Source organism: Pipistrellus hanaki (assembly GCF_964339955.1).
Source record: "Pipistrellus hanaki genome assembly, chromosome: 1".
Taxonomy (NCBI): domain Eukaryota; kingdom Metazoa; phylum Chordata; class Mammalia; order Chiroptera; family Vespertilionidae; genus Pipistrellus; species Pipistrellus hanaki.
The window spans coordinates 157,379,520-157,401,640 of record NC_140503.1 but is presented as its reverse complement, the minus strand read 5'-3'; the positions used below and the strand labels follow the sequence as shown (position 1 = coordinate 157,401,640).

The 22,121-nt window shown below is 43.2% G+C and overlaps 1 protein-coding gene across 1 annotated transcript in view; it reads left to right on the top strand.

Moving 5' to 3' along the window:
• The first annotated feature begins 735 nt into the window (after positions 1-735).
• Positions 736-22,121, top strand: part of PKD2 (polycystin 2, transient receptor potential cation channel) — a 60,759-nt gene continuing 39,373 nt past the window's right edge. The window contains exons 1-4 of the mRNA XM_084881890.1: positions 736-1,608; positions 10,653-10,766; positions 16,224-16,357; positions 19,064-19,314. Coding sequence (XP_084738016.1) covers positions 1,008-1,608; positions 10,653-10,766; positions 16,224-16,357; positions 19,064-19,314 — 1,100 coding nt within the window. The 5' untranslated portion in view covers positions 736-1,007. The remainder of the gene's footprint in view (positions 1,609-10,652; positions 10,767-16,223; positions 16,358-19,063; positions 19,315-22,121) is intronic.

The following is a 22,121-nucleotide window of genomic DNA, read 5'->3' as shown; positions in this document are numbered from 1 at the left end:
ACATTGGTAGTTTGTTGATAGTTTTCAAAGGAAGCAAAGCTTGCTGTGCCCATGTTGCAGACCAGCTCAGGCTGGTTTCCCTACTTCACACAATCGTTTTCTCTCTCTCTCTCTCTCTCTCTCTCTCTCTCTCTCTCTCTCTCTCTCTCTCTCTCCTCCTTCCTTCCTTCCCTCCCTCCCTCTCTCCCTCCCTCCCTCTCTCCTCCACCACCTCCTCCACCACCTCCTCCACCCTGCAATTTGATAAATCGAGACAGAAGTGGCTGGGCATGTGTGGGAAGGGGTTTGGGATGAGAATGGGGGGAATGAGGACAATTAATCAATAAAGAAATTAAAAAAAGATATCTTTTTCTCAATTGGATATATTAAAATCATATTTCTTTTAAATATATTTTTAAAACATAGAAGAAGAAGAAGAAGAAGAAGAAGAAGAAGAAGAAGAAGAAGAAGAAGAAGAAGAAGAAGAAATAGTAGTAGTAGTAGTAGTAGTAGTAGTAGTGGTAGTAGTAGTAGTAGTAGTAGTAGTGGTGGTAGTAGTAGTAGTGGTGGTGGTGGTGGCTGGGAGTTAATGGGGACCCAAGCATCCCAGCATGATCTCAGGGTCACGCCGGCAGTGACAGCTCCACAGCCCTTTTCCCACCGGCCTGCGGCGGGCGGGTGGGCGGGTGAGCGGCTCGGTCCCGCCCGGGCCTTTCACCCGAAAGGAATGCGGGGCGCGCTGGACTCCGGCGGCTCCGCTGGGAACGGGGCCCGGGCGCCGCTCGCCCTGCGCGCCGGCCTCGGGGGCGGCTCCCTCGCGCCTCCCCCGCCGCGCGCCCCGCCGCTGGGAGAGGAGAGGAGAGGAGAGGCGGGCGAGGGGGAGGCGGCCGGAGCTCCGGGCGGGCGGGGGACGCGGGGCTGCGGGAGGCCGGGGGCGGGGAGCGGCGGGCGGCCCGGGAAGAAAGGAACATGGCTCCTGCGGCGGGCGGCCGCTCGGGGCGGAGGCGCTCGGGGCGCCAGTGAGCGCGATGGTGAACGCGAGCCGCGTGCAGCCGCAGCCGCCGGGGGCCGCCCAGCAGCCGCCCGCGCCCCGAGCGCCGCGCCCGGGCCGGCCGGCGGCGGGCGGCGCGGCCCGGGGAGCCGGCCTGGCGGCCCCGGGCGGCCTCCGCGAGCCGCGGGGCCTGGAGATGGAGATGGAGCGCATCCGCCAGGCGGCCGCGCGGGACCCCCCGGCCGGCGCCTCGGCCTCGCCGTCCCCGCCGCTCTCGTCCTGCTCGCGGCAGGCGTGGAGCCGCGACAACCCGGGCTTCGAGGCCGAGGAGGACGAGGAGGAGGAGGAGGTGGAGGGGGAGGAAGGGGGAATGGTGGTGGAGATGGACGTGGAGTGGCGCCCTGGCAGCCGGCGGTCGGCCGCCTCCTCCGCCGTGAGCTCCGGGGGCGCCCGGGGCCGGGGACTCGGGGGCTACCCCGGCGCGGGCCACCCGAGCGGGAGGCGGCGGCGGCGAGAGGACCGGAGCCCCCCGAACCCCAGCCCGGCGGGCGGCGGGGACCCGCTGCATCGCCACCTCCCGCTGGACGGGCAGCAGCCGCGAGTGGCCTGGGCGGAGAGGCTGGTGCGCGGGCTGCGAGGTAAGAGCGCGCCGGGCTGCGGCCGATGCGCCCACCCACCCGCCGCGCGGGGGCCCCCGGGGCTGCTTTCTGGGCTCCCCCGCGCATCCATCCCCATCTCCCTTGCAAACACCTTCTTCGCTTCTGCTAACTCTGCTCTGTTTCCGGTATCCAGCGCCCGATTCCACGGTTCCCTTCCCGGTGCAAATGTATTGGATCCTCCTTCTTCCAGAGGGAAAAAATAATAATGTCTGGAAATAAGTGAAAGCCATATTAAAGGGAAAGGATACATCTGAGGATATATATATTTTCTTTAACTGTAGAGGGGAAAATGAATAGTGGACCTAAGGGTGGTTACGCTGTGTCCTTGCTAATGTCACCAAATTAGAAGCGAAGTTCTGTATTGGTACCCACAGATCTGGATCCCTCCTTGCTGGTCATCCCGCTCTGGAAAGGGTAACAGCCCAGTCTTCCCCCAGCTGTGGGAGGGGTGTCATTGGGTTGTCATTGATGTTGTTTTGATGTGTGTGTGGTTGTTTCTGGGAGTGGTGCTGTTGAGAACACCGCAGATCGAATAAAATAATATATTTGAAAACAGTTACTTGACCATTTCTAATTCTAGGCATTTTCCTAAAACAGTTGTAAAAAAAAAAAAAAAGTTACATTGTTTAAAAGACAACAACAAAAAAAAACCTTGGAAGTATGTGTTTAAATAACTAAATTAATGTTCTTTGAAATTCCAACCAAACAGTGAAGTCACCAGATACCAGCTGTTTGTAAATGTGTTGGTTCAGTGCACCCAGCTCAGACAGAAAAGGAATTTTCAAACTTGCCAGTGTCCATTAGGAGGACACACATTTTCCAAGAGCAGATGGGGATCCTTTTGATTTTGCAGTTTTGTCAGAGGCATCCTTGGAAAAAGAGTTGCATTTGCTCTTACCATCCAAATTATTTTAATCTCCGCTTTTAAGAGCTTCCATTCTCCCTTCTTTTGAAAATTTCCCTTCCCTTCTCTAATCTTTCTGTCAGTTTTGAAAATCTTGCACAAAAAAAACCACCCAGGTGTTCTCATAAGAACATGATTAAGATCAAGTCAGACCTACATATAGACTCCACGCATTGGCTGCGTCGTGACCTGGAGCAAATTGCTAAACCTCTCTGATCCCCACCTTTTGCATTTATTGTTTAAAAGAGATAATCCTAATATCTAGTTCTTGATTTTGGAGGATTAAATGAGATGAGGCGTGTAAAATGTATAACAAGTCTCTCCCATTTTGTGAGTACTTCATAAATTAAATCAGAAGTTCTAAAAAGTGTACATTTTTGCTACTTCTTTTACATTAGTGCTTTTGATAGTTAATTTGATTCAGAGCATGGTAGAAAATGAAAGGTCCTTTTTTAATAACTGGTGTGATTATTAAAAAACTAATACATTTTAAGGTTCAAATCTGTATTCAGACAAATTATATACAGTCGACCCTTGAACAAGCAGGAGGTTGGGGGAACTGACCTCTTATAACAACAGTCAGTCCTCTGCACGTGCCAAGTCCCAACCGCAGAGTTGACCCTTGAACAACTGGGTTTTGGACTGGATTTTGAAAAAAATCCCAGTCTAAGTGGACCTGCTCAGTTCAAATCCTTGTTGTTCAAGGGCCAACTGGATTATTTTACATTGTTGTAAACGTACTTTTAAAAATACTCACTGAAGTGAGAATAAAGTTTCTTATAAGTTAATATGTAACGGTAAATCATGATCCTTTTAACTCGAGTAAGCATTTGATAACACATTTAACCTTCTTTGAATAAATTAATGGAATATAATAAAATGAAAATATAGATATATTTATATGAGTGTATATATGAGTTAACTTCTTTTAAACAAAACTTTCAGAAAATGTACAGTGAATAAGCTCATATTTAAATCATATATTACCAATCAATGGTCTAATTAGGAGAGCAGGCTCAAAAAAATCATATAGAAAATTTTAGGGATAAGTGTTATTTTATGAAGAACGATAACTGGCATTCTTGTCACTTGTTAAATAAATGACATTTGTTAAATACTTAGCGCCTACTGTGAAACTAATACTCGGCTAGGTGCTACAAAAAAGAAATAAACTAAAATAGCATATTACCATTTTCCTATACACAAACTTAGAAAAGTAAAATAAATAACCATGAATGAGTTTTTCTTTCCCTCTTGGGATACCAATGGAAAAAAATCTCATATGCATTATGTAAGTAGTGCCCTAGGATCAGAACAGAAAGCAGCCTTCAATTTCTGAAGGTAGGAGAGGTTACTCAAGTTTGGAGTGGTCAGGAGCTTCCCTGGAGGTCTCCTGTCTTTGTGACTTTAGACAACTCACCCAGGCTTCCCGGGCCTCCGGTGCTTGATCATGAAATGGAAGAGTTTTCCCTGCGGACATGGCTCAGTGGTTGAGCATCAACCTATAAACCAGGAGGTCATGGTTCGATTCCCAGGCAGGGCACATGCCTGGGTTGTGGGCTCGATCCCCAGTGTAGGGCATGCAGGAGGCAGTCGATCAATGATTCTCTGTCATCACCGATGTTTCTATCACTCTCTCCCTGTCCCTTCCTCTCTGAAGTCAATAAAAATATATTTTAATAAAATGGAAGAGTTCAACGTTTTAGCTTCAACATAACTTTGTGTTGTTTAATGACATAAGTCCAAGATGGACAACAAATGGTCATTTTCCCTCTTGGAACAGTAGCCAGATCGATCTTAGCAGAAGTAATATCATGGTAAAGAAGATATGTTTGAAGCCTGGCTCTGGGAAACATTGAGTCTAACTAAGGAATTAATAATTTATCTCTTAATATTCAGAAGTAGTTGAAAGTTTCTGAGCAAGAACAGAACTTGCTGCAAAGGACCATGAGTCAGGCAGTGTGCTGTGTAGGAGAGCTGTCAGAGGGAGACAGAAAGATGGGGACCAGGGGAGAGGCAGCCAGGGCTAACGCGGTGCTGAAGGCCTGGACCGAAGGAAGTGAAGGATGGCTAAAAAATTTAAAGACTGCCCCAAACTTAGAGGTACCCCCAATGATCCTGTTTTCTTTTCATCTTAGCATACTCTTTTCAGTGCAAAGATACAATTTGATACTCTTCATGAACTATTCAATTTTCTGAATTTCCAACGTTGAATGTGTTTTCTGGGTAAATTTGTGTACCAACTTGTTAAAGTCATTTTCTGCTTATTTTAGAGATCTACTGGTATGCTTTCTTTTTTTTTTTCTTTTTTGAGAAATCATAAAGTACTAGCTGTATTGGTTAGGGCAGGCTAAGCTGCTATAAGTAATACCTCCTTTCCCATTCACTATGTTGTCACATCACTATCCATTTCCAGAACTTTCTCATCATCCCAAACAGAAACTCTACCCATCTATACTAATAAAAGGGTAATATGCTAATTAGACCTGATAGACTGGACATCTTCCGGTTGTCCGTTCCTTCTTCCGGACAAAGCCAAGGTGGTGGGGGCCAAGGCAGAGGCAGTTAGGGGCGATCAGGCCAGCAGGCAGAGGTGGTTAGGGGCGATCAGGCAGGCAAGAAGAGGGGTTAGGGGTGATCAGGCAGTCAGGCAGAGTGGTTAGGGGAGATTAGGCAGGCAGGCAGGCAGGCAGGTGAGCAGTTAGGAGCCAGCAGTCCCAGATTGCAAGAGGGATGTCCTGGATTGGAGAGGGTGCAGGTCCGGCTAAGGAACCCCCCTTCACCTCCATGCATGAATTTCATGCACCAGGCCTCTAGTTAAGCAATAACTCCTCATCTTCCCTCCTCCTGCCCCTTCTAATCTCTATTCTACTTTTTGTCTCTGAATTTCAGTATTCAGGTTTTGGTGGAATCATACAGTGCTTGTCCTTTCATGTCTGGCTTATTCCCTTAGTACAGTGGTCGGCAAACCGTGGCTCTCGAGCCACATGCGGCCCACACATTTAGTGCGATTGAAACTTCGTGGCCCATGCGAAAGTCGGTTTTCGGCTCTCAAAATAAATTTCAATCGTTGTACTGTTGATATTTGGCTCTGTTGACTAATGAGTTTGCCAACCACTACCTTAGTATAACGCTTTGAAGGCTTACCCATGTTGTAGCATGAATCCAAACTTCATTCCTTTTGATATCTAAATAATATTCTGTTGTATGTACCATATTTTGTTTTCATCTTTTGGCTATTGTGATTTTCTCTTTATTTTAATCCAAACCTCACTTCATCAATTTGTCCTTTTCCGTTTTTATTTACATAAATGAGATTTTATATTTTCATTGCTGTAAGGATTATTTTCTCTGGAGGGTTACTACTCTCTGATGAAGTTATGCTGGTAACAGAATTTATGCAGCCAACATTTATGAAGAGTCCGCTTTGTGCTTGGTACTAAGGATACAGAGATGAATAATACAATAATCCAACTCAAGGAGCTCTGAGTTCAGTAAGGGAAACAGAGATGTAAGTAAATAATTGCAGTGCCAGGTCCCAGATCGGGGAGGGACGCAAAGAGGAGAGGACCAGCTCAACCCAGAAAGGCCAGAGGAGGTGAAACAGGTTACACGTTATGTTTTGAAGGAAGGCAGGGGGCAGACGGGGATGGACAAGGGACAAATAGCAGAAGTAAGATTAAGCATGCCAGTAGCTCTTGGATACTTTTTCTTGAGGACAGTTAAAGCCAATGGGGGCTTCAGGCAATGGGCTGATATGATCACATGTCAATCTAAAGATGATTCTAGCAAGAATGTAGAGAGTAGGGGAACGTGGATAGCACTGTTTGCTGGGAGAACAGGTATGGAGTGGTCTAACCAAGACGGATGATAAAAGGTACAACAAGGGCATGTGAACTGGATGGAAGGAAGTTAAATTAAATGGACAGAAACCATCAGAATTATGGACCACCTCCCTATGAGAGTTCAGAAAAGAGCCTATTCTAGAGTGAAACCCATGTTCATGCTTGGTATCTTTAACCTAAACAGGTCAAATAGGTTTATAGGAAAAAAGAAAAATCCCAGTTGGAGCTACGTGAGCATGATTGTCTGTGGAATCTGCAGGTCGGAACTGGGAGGAGCTGTGGCCTATATACTTGTCTGCACCTCTGGAGAGGTTCAGGGGCCAATGTGATAGAGGCAGCAACTGACTATTTGAAAAGTGGACCAATCGTAATACAAAGTCACTTCTCTTTCTGAAGGTGCCCCCATGATTCCAATGAATATTAGGGAGGATTGTATTTATCTTTCTAAACAAGGCCCACATGGGCACAAAAACAGGATTCTTTTATGATATAAACTAGAGACCTGATGCAAGAAACTTTGTGCAAGAACAGGCCTTCCTTCTCCCAAGTGCCAGCACCAGCTTCCCTCAGGCACCCGGGCCCCGTGCTTCCCTCCTTTGGCTACTGGCAGGCACCCGGACCCGGCTGGTTTCCCTCGTCAGGAGGGGACGTCCAGAATGACGTCTGGAAGGCGTCCAGTCTAATTAGCATATTACTCTTTTATTATTATAGATGCTGTGAGCATTTAGTCAGACTATTCAGAGTGAACTCAAAGTCCATACACCACTCTGACATCTAGGCTTCGGAAGGAGGGCATTTTATAGATAGACCTGTTTCTGGAGCATAGACAGGCCTGTCCCAACCACCACATGTTTTACACTTATTTCTCTTTCCCAGAGCAACCCCGAAAAGAAGTACTGTTCTCCCATTTTCAGACGAGGAATTGGAGGCTCATAACATTAGGGAAGGCCTCAGCTCATGAGTGGCTGAGCCCTCATTTGAACACAACTCTGACTCCAAATCGCTACATTGTACCTTGTCATAATCAATAAAGTCATCGGGTTTGGTGTATTTCTGACGGGACAGGGTTAATGTGAGGCAAAAGATCCACACTGAATCTTTTCACCATGGAACTGTAATACTTACAGATGAAATGATAGGAAAGCTGGGATTAGGTTTAATAGAGAGGGATGGGTGAGGACTTAGAACAGGGATGGGGATCGCCAGCCCGTGGGCCGTACGGAGCCGGCGACACCGTTTGTTCTGGCCCTGCCCAGGCATTAGGGGTGAGATAATTAAATGTTTGACCTAATATAGCAGGCTAATTTTTAAGTTGATCATTTTGTATGACTGGAGAATGATGTTATAAATATCTAAATGGCCCTTGGCATAAAAAAAGGCCCCCCACCCCTGGTATAGATGAATCAAGATTGGTGTTGAGTTGATAATAGTTGAAGCTGGGTGAGAGATACATTCGAGTTCATTAGATCATTCTCGCTGATATTTTTTATATATTGCAAGATAAAAAGAGTTTGGAAGTATTTGGATAAAATAAATGCAAAGATGGCTTTTTTTTTTCTCTCTCTCTCAAAACTCAGTTGTTTATGTTTGGCACATGCTTTGTGCTTTGTATTATCTATGTCTGAGTTCCTCCATATTCATATCAGTGACACTGCACAAGGGAATAGACACTGTCTGGATGATGTGCTCCAACTTGGGGTTCTGCCATTAACTCAGCATCCTCTTAAACACATGTCCACCCCTCATGTCATGCTCTCCCTAACAGCTGCTGACACCTTATGTACTGACCATGGGTGCCTGGAGTGCTGGACAGGCACTCCCTCCACAGCGGGGAGCGTTGTGGGAAAAGACAACAGTTAAGTTTGAAGAGTGCTGCCATTTAGGATGTGAATGCCAAGTTTAACCATTCTTACTCTGTTAGCACTGTAAACATGGGAAGGAGGTGGCAACAGCCACTTTTTTTTTTTCTTTTTCTTTTTGTGGATGCAGCCGTTTCTCATCCGTCAGAATGTAAAGAGGTCCCTGGACCCTGAGAGAGATAGATCCAACCTTCACATCCGGTGGGGCAATTCATGAAATTTTATTTGAGGAGCTAGAGTCATTTATGAAAAGTAAATGCATAAAAAGATAATATATAAGAGCTTACTCGATAAATAAAAAGACTTTTTTTTTTTTTTTTTTTTTTTTTTGAAATGTTTCATCTAAGGGCTAGAGCTGTGGTCGGCAAACTTCAGCTTTCGAGCCACATGCGGCTCTTTGGCCCCTTGAGTGTGGCTCTTCCACAGAAGACCACAGCCTGTTTTGAAGAAGTAGCGTTAGAAGAAGTTCAAGTTTAAAAAAATTTGGCTCTCAAAAGAAATTTCAATCGTTGTACAGTTGATATTTGGCTCTGTTGACTAATGAGTTTGCCGACCACTGGGCTATTTCATTGCCATAGAGCATTGCAAGTTTCCTTTGAGTAAAATTTGAAAGGAGTTTGGTTTTTCTATTTGCAGGTCAAGCGGTACGATTTGTAAATATTAAGAACCATGATTGTTCCTTAATGTGTAACTGTTTATAAACCATAGGAAAGAGTGAAATCACTGTCCCCTAGAGGCCAGGCCACAATCTTTCCTGATGATAAAGAGACTGACAGTCTCTACTTAAGTGTATATCTTGGCCTCCCAAGGAAATCTACCCAAAGAAACGGTGTGGTTGTGTCCAGGGCTACTGCGCCGAACAGTTGGCTGCCTCTGTGTTATTCCGAGTTGTAATTTTCCATGTCATATAAATTTGTAATAATTCTTTAATACGATAGTTTCAGCGAACAAACATTCTGCTTGCTGCATTTCTTCGGGGTGAGTAATTCCCTGACAACTACCAGATCTTGGCAGGAGCGAACCTGGTCATAAGTTATGCTCCACTTTCGGCGTGGTGAAATCTGTGATGCGTAACACAGTGTCTTTGAATTCAGACGCTGATTTTCCTAAAGGAAATTTGGGGGGGAAGGGGGGAATGAAAGGAAATGAAGTGCTCAAATTTAGGAGCAGAACTAATGTATTATTACAAGACTTAAGAATACATAAACACCAGCGATGAAGTCATTTCTTCGCAGTGGAAGGCCATGCGCCGTTTGTCCTCTGTTCTCTGCGTGGCTGGCTGGTGGTTTTAAGCAGCTCTGTGAACCCCAGGGACAAAAGGGGTTAAAGTCTGTGGCATAAAAGTGTAAGGCAGCCAGGGGCCAGGTTGGCTTCCATCAGCAGCCAGCCTAATCTAACTGGAAGGACTGGGGAGTCTGTCCTATTTGGGAAAACATTTAAGGCTCTTCCGAGTAACCAGCAATGTGACTTGACCACATCATTCATTAATGAGGGGTTTGGACGGCCACCCCGGCTGTCTGCCAGCCCCAAACGGCGGTAACTCTCTCCAGCAAGCTCACGGAGGTTATGTCATCTCTGCTCAGCCGGCCCAACACTTTTTCCATCTGCGAAAATATGGAACATGGTCGCTGATTTTACTCTCCAAAGAGAGAAGTCGGCTACGTTGTTGCTTTTTATTTGAAGCGTGTATGTTAATGGACACTTTAAAAATCTGTTAAACTAAGCATGTTTGGTGTAGTCGGTCACTACAGTTCCTTGAAAGGACAAAGGGCAGCCGAAACCGGTTTGGCTCAGTGGATAGAATGTAGGCCTGTGGACTGAAGGGTCCCGGGTTCGATTTCGGTCAGGGGCATGTACCTTGGTTGCGGGCACATCCCCAGTAGGGGGTGTGCAGGAGGCAGCTGGTCGATGTTTCTCTCTCATCAATGTTTCTGACTCTCTATCCCTCTCCCTTCCTCTCTGTAAAAAAAAATCAATAAAATATATATATATATATATTAAACAAAGGGCAGAAGGCAGAGATTTTAGGCCAGTGTGTTAGAAGCTTGATAGATGTTCCAATAAGGGAAATGATGCTCCAACCAGGACTTCTTTTCCTCAGGGGTGACTTAAGAGGTATCATTTGCAATGTAGTCTCCTCATGTACTAAGTTTTACCAAATAGGAAGATCTGATGTGCATGCAGTGACTTAATCTCTCTTGTAAGCTGCCCTCATTTCCTGTTCTCTGGCTAAATTTTTACAACGTACTCCTGCTAAAACAATTTCCCAGTTACATTCAGAGCATGCTAAAAAAAAAAAAAAAATAGATGGGAGAGTCTCCCTTAAAGGTTATTCTATCTATTTTATGTTTTTCCTTTGCCATTCATAAGTTTAAAAAAAAAAAAAAGACATCTTTTATTATTATTATTTTAAAGGTCTCTGGGGAACAAGACTTATGGAGGAAAGCAACACGAACCGAGAGAAGTACCTGAAAAGCATTTTGCGGGAGCTGGCCACCTACCTCCTCTTTCTCGTCATCCTGTGCGTCTGTGAGTAGAACGTTTCCTTCCAGTGGAGGAAAAGGTTCCGGAGTGTTTGACCCGTCAAAATCACAATTAAAAGGAATCGTCTATGCACCACAAGGGTTAATTTAGAAGGTCCTCTGCTCTGTTTTCAATTCCAATTTAGAACTTGGTAAAACTCTCTTCTCTCTTCTCTGGTAAACATTAATTAAAATTCAGCGTTATCTGATTGGCTAGTTCATTGCCAGTGGTGACCATTTTCACGCTGAGATGTAAGTGGTAACCTGCCACCATACAAAGAAACTAAGTAAAAGGGGTTTTTTTGCATTAGATTTCTTAACAATAATTAGAATATTGACTTCCCTAATGTAACTTTCAGAAACTACAATGTCACCTAATATTGCTTTTATGGACATATGTAATATAGTCCCTTCCTTTCATATTTAGATGTGAGGTGTGAATGCCTTCATTCTTCAGTAATCACCAGATTTTTACTCTACAGGAAACTTATTGCAGACCAATCTCTGTATTTTTTCTCTCTTCTTTCAATATGTCCCTGCATCCTCTGCGAGGGGATGGGAGGGAAGCCTGAGCCAGAAGTGAGTCTTAGAAACCATTTGTCTCAAAGTGCCGGTCAATGGATTTATCCTTTGAATTTAAAGAGTGTTGGGTGATAAGAGTTCTGTAGTTCTAAAGCCCTTTATGAGAACAGATAAGGAAATGGATTTGTGACCACCAGAACTTCTTATGTATTCCTCCAGAAAAAGAGTTCATTCTTATAGCGTACACTTGGAAATGCTTAAAAATTCACACCAACCTTAGAAAGAGACCCTTTCTATTTAAATGGAAAGAATAAAAATGTAATCAGTACTTGGATAATGCCATTCAGATTACATTAAAATTGACCCCCTTGAATGTAATTGACTGGATGCTGAAAGCTTCCTTAAAAACAATTATTATTTACTAGATTAAAAAAAAAAAAAAGATTTGTAAGTTGAACATAAAAGTTAAAGAAACATCAAAATTTCAATATTTATAATTTTAAGATATTGATTATTGATTTATTTCATATCTCCACACTGATTCTTACTAATACTAGTAAGCTCTTATTGAGCTTTAGCTGGGGTGACTTCTTACATTTTCTGAAACTTTGCCTATCCAATTGGGAATTTAAGATAAAATAAGTTATTTAAGCTAAAAAGTACGTCTATATGAACAACATCCATCTAACAATTAGATTCTAATACGTCTTCTTGTTGGTTTTTTATTTTATTTTATTAATTATCAGTTATTTGTTAGGAAGGAGTGTCTTATTACTTTTTTTAAATCTTTATTGTTTAAAATATTATATATGTTCCCTTTTTTCCCATTTACCACCATATAGCCCACCCCCAGACCCCCACCCCAGGCTTTCACCACCTTATTGTCTGTGTCCATGGATTATGCATATATGCATACAAGATCTTTGGTTGATCTCTTCCCACCCACCCACTCACCTTCCCTGTGAGATTCCACAGTCTGTTCCATGCTTCTATGTCTCTAAATCTATTTTGTTCAACTGTTTATTTTGTTCAATAGATTCCACATATGAGTGAGATCATGTGATACTTGTCTTTCTCTGACTCGCTTATTTCACTTAGCACAGTACTCTCCAGGTCCCCCCCTCCCCCATGCTGTCTCAAAGGGTAAGAGATGCTTCTTTTTTACTGCTGCATAGTATTCCACGGTATAAATATACAACAGGTTTTTTATGCATTCATCTACTGATGGGCACTTGGGCTATTTCCAGATCTTAGCTATTGTAAATTGTGCTCTTATGAACACAGGGGTACAGGGGTGCATATATTCTTTCTGATTGGTGCTTAAGGTTTCTTAGAATATATTCCTAGAAGTGGAATCACTTGGTTAAATGGCAGTTTCATATTTAATTTTTTGAGGAAACCCTCACTAGGACTTGTTATTTGTTGATGGTAGCCATTCTGACAAGTGTAAGGTCATAACTCATTGTTTTAATTTGTATCTCTCTGATGATCAGTGACTTTGACTATTTTTTCATAGGTCTTGTGACCTTTGGAGAAGTGTCTATTTAAGTCTTTTGCTCATTTTTTAATTGGATTGTTTGTCTTCCTTTTGATAAGTTGTATGAGTTCCTTATATATTTTGAATATTAACCCTTTATCAGATGTATCACTGTCAAATATGGTCTCCCATAAAGTGGGCTCCCTTTTTGTTTTGTTGATGGCTTCTTTTGCTATGGAGAAGCTTTTTATTTTGATGTAGTTCCATTTCTCTCTCTCTCTCTCTCTCTCTCTCTCTCTCTCTCTCTCTTTTTCTTCTCATACAGCAGTCCCTTTAGCATTTCTTGCAGTGCTGGTTTGGTGGTGACAAACTCCTTTAGTTCCCCCACACACACCCCTCCACACCCCCCCCCCCTTTTTTTTTTTCTGGGAAGCTCTTTATTTCACCACCTATTTTGAATGATATCCTTGCTGGATATCGTAATCCTGGTTTCAGAATCTTGCTTTTCTTTATCTTGAATGCTTCATGCCATTCCCTTCTGGTTTATAGAGTTTCTGATGAAAAATCAGCTGACAGCCTTATGGGTGCTCCTTTGTAGGTAACAAATTGCTTTTCTCTTGTTGCCTTTAAGATTCTCTCTTTGTCTTTAATTTGGGGCGTTTAAATTATGATGTGTCTGGGCATGAGCCCATTTGGGTTCTTCTTGCTTGGGACTCTCTGTACCTCCTGAACTTGCATAACTTTGCATATGCATGAGATCATGTGATATTTGTCTTTCTCTGACTCTCTTATTTCTCTTAGCATAATACTCTCCAAGTCCTTCCAGGTTAGGGAAGTTTTCTGCCATTATTTCTTCAAACATGTTCTCTATCCCTTGTTCACTTTCTTCGCCTTCTGGCGCACCTATTATGTTTCATATTGTCCCACAGCTAAGCTGTCCTCCTATTTTTTAATCATTTCTTATTTTTGGTTCTCGGATTAAGTGATTTTTTTTCTACCCTGTCTTCTAATTCACTGATCCAACCTTCAGCTTCCCCTAATCTTCTGTGTACTCCTTCCACTGTGTTCTTTATTAGTGCTATGTCATTCTTCATAGTTACTGTATCTTTTCTCAAGCTGTTGAGCATCTTTGTCATCACTATTTTGAACACTATGTCTGATAAATGTCTTATCTCTATTCCATTTATCTCTTCTTCTGGAGAATTATCTTGTTCTTTCATTTGGGGCTGGTCTTCTTGTCTTTCCATTTTTGCTGTTTGCCTGGGTCTGAGTCTGTGTATTAGGTAAATCTGCTACAATTCCCAATCTCTAGTGCAGAATAATGTCAAACACTGTTTGTGACTGGCTCTGAGTACTCTGTTTGGAGCTATCAGCAATCCATAGCTTGTGGCTCCCTCTGCTGGGGCTGTATTCCTTTGGAAAGGATCAAGGTGTGCACCAGCATCTGCTTTTCCTAGCCCCAGGCCTCAGATTACATCAGGCAAAAACTCAAAGCCTCCAGAAACCCTGCCTGTGGTCCCATTGACACTCAGTTCTTATTGGCCTCAGGCTATTGGCCACAAGGTGGGGCAAGAGGTCTTCCCACAGCCTTCCCCCCCAGGCAAATATTGCCTGGATAGCCAAGGCTCACTGGAGAAAGATGTCCTCTGCTGAGTGAGAGATTGACTCAGCATGGGAAACTGGGCTGGCTGCCCTCTGAGCTCCAATTCCAGAGCCCCCAAACCTGGCTTCTGCTCACACAGCTGCAGTCCACTCTGCCCTCCCTCTTCCAGAGCCCAAGGTGAGTGGCTGCATATGAAATTTTGTATGTTGTCCTTTAAGAGGGTGCCTGCATTTCCATCCATCTCTCACTGGCAGATAGCAGCCCTGCTGCTTTTCACAGTCAGATGTTATGTGGGCACCTTCCTCCCCCTTAACTACAGACACACGCCATGTGAATTAGGCATGTTTCCTGCTCCCATGGATGCTTGACATGGACTTTTGTTTAGGTCGCTATTCTCCACTCCTCTCTTTTACTAATCTAAGTTTTCTGTGATGCTCAGGTGGGAAAGGAATTATGTGAGAGAGAGATTTTACTAAATATTATTTAATCCCAAATCATTTAAAACAAGGTTTTAAATGCATTTTATGAAGCTTGAGGTTATTATAAAATCAGCTAAGCATTAGTCATCGGCTGGGTGTTGAGAACTGTGGTCAAAAGAAGTATAAAATGTGTTTCCTCTGGAAGCTTTGTGTCTGCTATTTACAGGAATTATAGCATATTACACCTGCAATCATCAGAGTCCAGAATAAGATAGTACTCATTAAAGTACTGACAGTTTTAATAGATATGTTATAACAATCTGATTAGGGAGGATGAACCACCGTTATTGGACTGAATTAGATAATTTTTAGTTATTATTTTTATTGAAGCACCAAAAAATCCTATGGAATAGCTCATTGAGAACTTAAGCTCAGAAAGTTTTAGCAACTTGCCAGGTTGCCAGGTTACATAGCAAGTAAGAGGCATAACCAAGATTCAAACTCTGATCGGTGGCCTGCTAAGCCTATAAGTTACCCTCCTTCCTCCCTCCGGGACTTTTCAGAATGGGCTGGTAAAATCAGCCAGCCCTCGTGGCCAGGATGGAGCTTGAGTTTAGAGGGTTTCAAACAAGATTTGATAGGTGGGAGCTAGATGTGGCTGTCCCTGTCAGCAACCTGAAGGGGCAGAGGTGAAAACCTTGAAGTGGTAACTAGAGAGTTTAGTGAAGGGACTGTTTAAGAGGTGTGGCAGAGTGGTGGAGACCAACAAGGAGACGTGGGGCACTCAAAGAGGTTCCCACCTCCAGGCTTGAGGAGAAGGGGAGGGAATGGCCTGGCAGGAACCTAGTGTAGCTGTGGGAAAAGCATTTCCCCAGGAGCCATGGCCGAGCTTCGAGAGAGTCGCCGACAGACTTCATCCAGGTGGGGAGGGGATGGAGAGGAGGGGAGGAGGGGAGAAATTCTCTCCCTCCAAACCTGTTCAGCCCCGTATTGGCAAGGGACCCAGTGTGGCATGGTCTATAGGGGTCAGCCCTGGGGCACTCACAGAGCAGGGCAGGAAGAAGGGAGAACTGACCTGGAGACAAGCAGACACGGCCTGCCCGCGTTCTTGCGGGGAGAGTCCGTGGCACGTGCACAGCCTCGGGCCGAGGAGCTGGGCGTGGCCTCTGCGGGGACCTGGGCAGATGAGCCTCCCAGAAGCGCTGAGAGATGAAGGCGAAGAGGCAGGCTGGAATCCCCAAATGTCAAATAGAAGCGCCTGATCTTAATTCTGTGCCCAGGACGCAGCCAGTTTTGTTTTCCACGTGTCAGCATTAGTTTTTTTCTTTTCTAAACCTGGGATCCAGGGAGTGCCCCAGAATGAGAGGGAAGAGGACGAGGGTGTGTGCCGCCCACCAGGAGCGTGGGAGCGAGGCAGCTTACCGGGCTCTCTCTGTGTTGCAGTGACCTACGGGATGATGAGCTCCAGTGTGTACTACTACACACGCGTCATGTCACAGCTCTTCCTCGACACCCCCGTGTCCAAGGCGGAGAAAACCAACTTTAAAACGCTTTCTTCAGTGGAAGACTTCTGGAAGGTATTTACCAATGGCTTTGAAAGTTCCTCTCTGTCCCTGGGAATTGTTCATTTAGCTCATAAGTGAAAGCAGCCTTTGCAGGGCCTGCCACGCGGGTGGCTAGAAGGATGTAGCCTCGCATCACACTGTTTCATATCTTAACGTATCTAATCGCCATAGTAGCCATACAAGGTAAGTACTAACGTTCCCCAGGTTGTAAACGAATCTCCGTTTGGTTCAGGTGAATTCCCCATAGCCGGGGAGTAAGAAACGTACAGCCTGAAGGGCACTTCTTCACCAGGTTTATAATTCATGCAGTCATTCATGATCCAGTAACTATCTGTTGAGCATCTCTTAGGATATAAGGCCCGTGGTGTAAAATTTAGTTGCTTTTTCTTGCTCTTTGTGTGTGTGTGTGTGTGTGTGTGTCTTTGTTGATGATGGCAAGTATCCTAGACCAGTGCCTGCAGGCACATTCTTTCAAAGATCTCTAAAGTAAAATTAAACCCAGCCCTTCCCAAATTGTCATAGATTCCAGCGTGGTGGAAGAGGATAAGCAAGGAATGATACCATAGGAGAAGCATCCAAGTAATCTGGAAGATACAGGGCTCAGAATCTACAGAAATTGTGCATGAGGGGCCAGTACAGGATTGGGAAGAAAATGATTATTTCTTCCTGAGGAGATACTATCTAAAATCCTTATAAAAACTCGGGGATCAGAGCTGTTTATTTTAATAAAGATAGAGGAAACTGGATCACAGGAACCTGTTTTAAATCCTGAAAATATTTGGCATCCAAAACCACACTTGCGTAATATGAATATTTTCCTTGGCAAATCGGTTTATCTCTGTTGATCATCAGATAAGACACTGCGAATGGCTAGATGTCTTTCCGATAAGCAAATTAATAAGAAACTTCTCACAGGTCACAGAATTCAATGATAATAAATGCTAAGCTCTGAAAAAAAAAGCAGGGTTGGAGAGTTCACCATTTAGAAAATGATGCAAACAATTAAAAGATCCACCAGATGGCAGAATGGTAATCAAAACTATAGTCTTCCTTTCCAAACACGTTTTGAAGCATGGTGATTAATTATTAACTTTTAATCAGGGAAAGTGAAGTTGATCATGGCTGTGGATTTATGTAAACAGCTCCCTCCACACCCTCCACCTTCAGTCCTAAAGCAAAAATCAGAGTTTTCATTTAGTAAGCACCCACTGTGTACCTATGGTTCTGTGGAATGATGCAGAGAAAATTAGCATGGCCCTACACAAGAATGACACTCAAATTTGTGAGGTGTTCTGTGTTTTTTTTAAAAAGAAATGTACTGTTTATTACTCATTTGAAATATCACTTGCAATTTTAAAATTAAAGCTTTCAACAATAGCACCCTAGCAATTAGGTGGCAGCAAACAAAACACTGCCAAAAACAAATATTTTGAAAAGCATTTACAGAAACGCATTGCACAAAATTCATCTTTATATTACTACCCCAACTCTCAGATTTAGTTGTATATAGAAAAATTTAATTTATATATTTATTCTATAATATATGAAACATCTGTATACATTTTATCCATATTAAGCATTAATTCCAATTCTATCAAGACTGAAAAAGTATACTATTTAATGTAGATTTTATATATTTGAAGACTATTGTTTAATATGCATATAACATCAGAAAACCAGTCAACCAGTGTTTTATCTTTTTCTGAAAATACATTTATGGTACACAAAAAAAGGTCTTAACCCAATAAAACTTAAAATTTTAAAACTTAAAAAAAAATTTAAGTTCAAACATCTGTAACACTGTAAGTGCCTTGCATATATCTCATTTATAAAGCCTGATAAGGAAAATAGTCTATATATTAAATATTAACTATAGCCAAAGTGATTCTCACAGGAATCTAGTGAGAATGGCCAATAGTCATAATAAAAGGCAAATCCCATCTAAAGCCAGTAAAAAGTGTTGCCGTAAGAAAAATTATAATCATAAAATGTAATAGTTTCATGGATTTACCTCACTGGACACTTTCGTTTGATAACCATTTGTGGAATAAAAACATAAACCTCCAAAACCTAGAACAAAACCTAAAAATATGAAAAGATTGGATTTATTGGTTCCTGTTTATTCTGTGAAGTGAAAACTGCAGGGTAATCACAATGAATTGAGCCTCTTTGAGATCTGAACCTTCTATTTGTATGTTTGTTGAGAGCCAGACCATCCCCTTTCAAATCGATGTAGTGACTATACAAAAGATGTCCATTGCCCTTGCTGGTTTGGCCGAATGTATAGAATTTCAGCCTGCAGAGCAAAGGGTCCTGGGTTCGATTCTGGTCAAGGGCACATACCTTGATTGCAGGCTCCTCCCCCTTCCGGGCCCTGTTTCTCTCAAATCGGTGTTTTTCTCTGTCTCTCTTTCTTTTCTACTCTCCCTTAAAATCAATGGGAAAATATCCCTGGATAAGTATTAACAAAAATGAAATAATAATTTTAAAAGAAAATAAAAAAGATGGACTTACCAGTGCAAGAGCCCAGGAACCCAGGCCTCCCAACTAGCAAATGATGGAGTAAAATCCAACTTAAATCTCTCTGACAGCAAAACCTACCCTTGTCACTCTGCTGTGTTCACAGAGTACCACACTGTTGGTCATGCACACATTCCGGGAAGGAGCAAGGCAGCCACGGAGCTTGGAGCTTTTCAAAAATGTTCCCTGTGCTTTCAGTTCACAGAAGGCGCCTTATTGGATGGGCTGTACTGGAAGACACAGCCCGGCGACGGAACTGAAGCTGACAACCGAAGCTTCATCTACTACGAGAACCTCCTGTTAGGGGTGCCGCGGATACGGCAACTCAAAGTCAGGAATGGATCCTGTTCTATCCCCCAGGACTTGAGAGATGAGATTAAAGAGTGCTATGATGTCTACTCCGTCAGTAGTGAAGACAGGGCTCCATTTGGTCCAAGGAATGGAACCGCGTAAGTGTTTTTGGCTCATGGCCCTGTGCCCTGGCCTCTCACCAACATTCATTCATTCTTCATTTATTCATTCGTTCATTCGCTCATTCATTCATTCATTCATTCTCTAACTCCTTCACCTAAGAAGATGCCCTAACAAACTCTTCAATGTGTATATTTAAGGTTATGGCCAAACTAACCTTTGATTTCTTTACTTTTTACCCCTTTTCAGCTTCGAAATAATATTTTTCAAAAGGCTAAATCTCTGACCATCTGGTTTATGAGAAAGAAACTACTGGGCCTTTGGCAGTTTCTGATGAGATGCCTGGATCTTATTTTTATAGAGCCAGTAGTATCATCCGCTGCGTTATTTCTAGGAAATTTTCTGGTGTAGAAGTGTTTTGTTTTTTTTATGAGTGCTTACAAATCAATGTTTGTTCAGAATGCAGTTATTTAAAATGGATAATAAGCCTGTGAGGCATTTTTTTCTGTCTTCTCAAATGTATTTATGATTTTGAATGTGTATTTATAATGTGTATATTTACAGGGAATTTATTTGGTGTGCTCTTTGGCAAACGTAATTAAAACATCTTGTGTATTAAGGACATTCATTATTTTTAGAATTACTGCAGTGATCATAAAGAAATGAGGCCCAGCCAGTGTGGCTTGAGGGTTGGGTGTCAACCCATGAGCCAGGAGGTTGCTGGTTTGATTCAGTCAGGGCACATGCCTAGGTTTCAAGCTCAATCCCTAGTGGGGGACGTGCAGAAGGCAGCCAGGCGATGATTTTTCTCTCCTAGGTATTTCTCTCTCTCTCTTTCTCTCTCTCTCAAAGTCAATAAAAGTGAAATGTATTTAAACCTTAGCCAAAACTGGTTTGGCTCAGTGGATAGAGCGTCCGTGGACTGAAAGATCTCAGGTTCGATTCCGGTCAAGGGCATGTACCTTGGTTGCGGGCATATCCCTGGTAGGGGGTGTGCAGGAGGCAGCTGGTCGATGTTTCTCTCTCATCAATGTTTCTAGCTTTCTATCCCTCTCCCTTCCTCTCTGTAAAAAATCAATAAAATATATTTAAACCTTAAAGAAAAGAAAAGAAACGAGAACTCTCAGGGTTTCCCATGCTGGGCCTCTGGGGTCACTGACCTGGGTGAATTACTGTGGTGAGAACTGCCATCTTAGCTTTTCTAAGCTAATTCTGACTGTTCATCTAGACCCCTTTTCTGGAAACTGAGGCTCCCAGAATCCAGATTTGTTCATACACAGTTGGGGTAAAAACACCTTTTCTGTGATCATATTCTTTGTCATCTAATGCACACCCTGCTTAATATCAGGGTCCACAAGAAATTAGTAAAAATCAGAGATTTAGAGTAAAGGGACTAAATTCAAAAGACTTTTTTATGATAGTGATTTCCCTTTCCAAAGCTCCTTTTTCTAGTTCCTGCAAAGCATAAATGTGCCCTTACGCTATGGTACCGTTTCCATTATTTAACTTTACCTCATGTCATAAATAAGAGAAATATGTGCAACCAGGACTCCATGCCAGATGCTATTTAAGAAATGGTTTTACAACTCTTCACAAAGCAACTCTGAAATAGGGATCATCTCCCTTATACAGATGAACAAACAGGCTCGCTTACCCAAAGGGCCACAGCTAGTAAATGGCACCACGCTGGGGTTTAACCAGCCTGACCAAAGCCTGTGTTTTCTTCCTTCATGTCAGTATTGTTGTTAAGGTGGCTTCTTGCCGCCTGCAGCTCCTCATCTGTCTTCATCTTCTTAGAGGCAAGGACTCTATTTTGTTCACTTCTATATTTTTAAACCTTTCAATAGTGCCTGGACTGGAAAGATGCTCAGTAAGTGCCTACTGGATGCATGGATGTGTAAGGGATTTCCACTAAGTGTGGACTCCTGAAGAGGATCTTTCTTGTTGTACCTAAGCTGCCCCTTGATCCTGCCAGATTCTCAGGTTACTCCCATTTCTCCTTCCCTTCAACTCTAGACTTCCTAAAGAATAGTCTTCACTGCCACCTCCACTTCTTTAGTATTGAGTCACCCCTCAAAGCTCAAAACCCTTCTTTTGAGATCTCTCTTGGAAGCCACCAATGACCTCTAGTTAACAAATCCACTGACCAGTTCTCAGTCTTCATCCTGGTCAACCTCTCTGCGGAGTGGGCCAGTGTTGATAACTTGTTCTTTTGACTTCTGTGAGTGACACTGAACTTGGGCTCTCTTAATTCTGTAACCCCTCCTTTTCTCCCCTGTTCTGTCTTACTCCAAGGTTCTATATTCAGATATGTCTTTTCTTTCTGTATACTCTTTCTTTATATTCTTTCCCTTGAAATTCAGATGGTTTGCACTCTCATCTCAATTTGATGATTCATCATCTCTTCAACACATACGCTGTCACCGTGTGTCTCGCATGTTCCAGGTGAGGTCTTCCTTTTCTAGCAATGCCCCGGAGTAGCAGCAGTAAACAAAACAGAATCAAATGCCCTGTCTTCACAGAGCTTACATTCTAGGGACAGAGACAAATCTATATTCTTTTATATGTCCCACCAGCTGCTATAGTTCAATATGCCCCAAACTGAACTCATCCCTTTCTTACTAGATTTGCTCTTCCTCCTGTTGCTGGCACCACCATCGTCACATTATCCCCAAAGAGAGTGAAGAGTCATTTTTGAGATATCCCCTGTCCCTTGCCCCAGTTTCCAAATTGTTGTGGAGCGAACACGAGTGAACGACCACTGGAGTCCAGACCAATTAAAATTTAGGGAGCCTGGCTGGCTGGCCAGCTGACCAGCGACTGCTCTGCCTTTCTCCACGCAGGG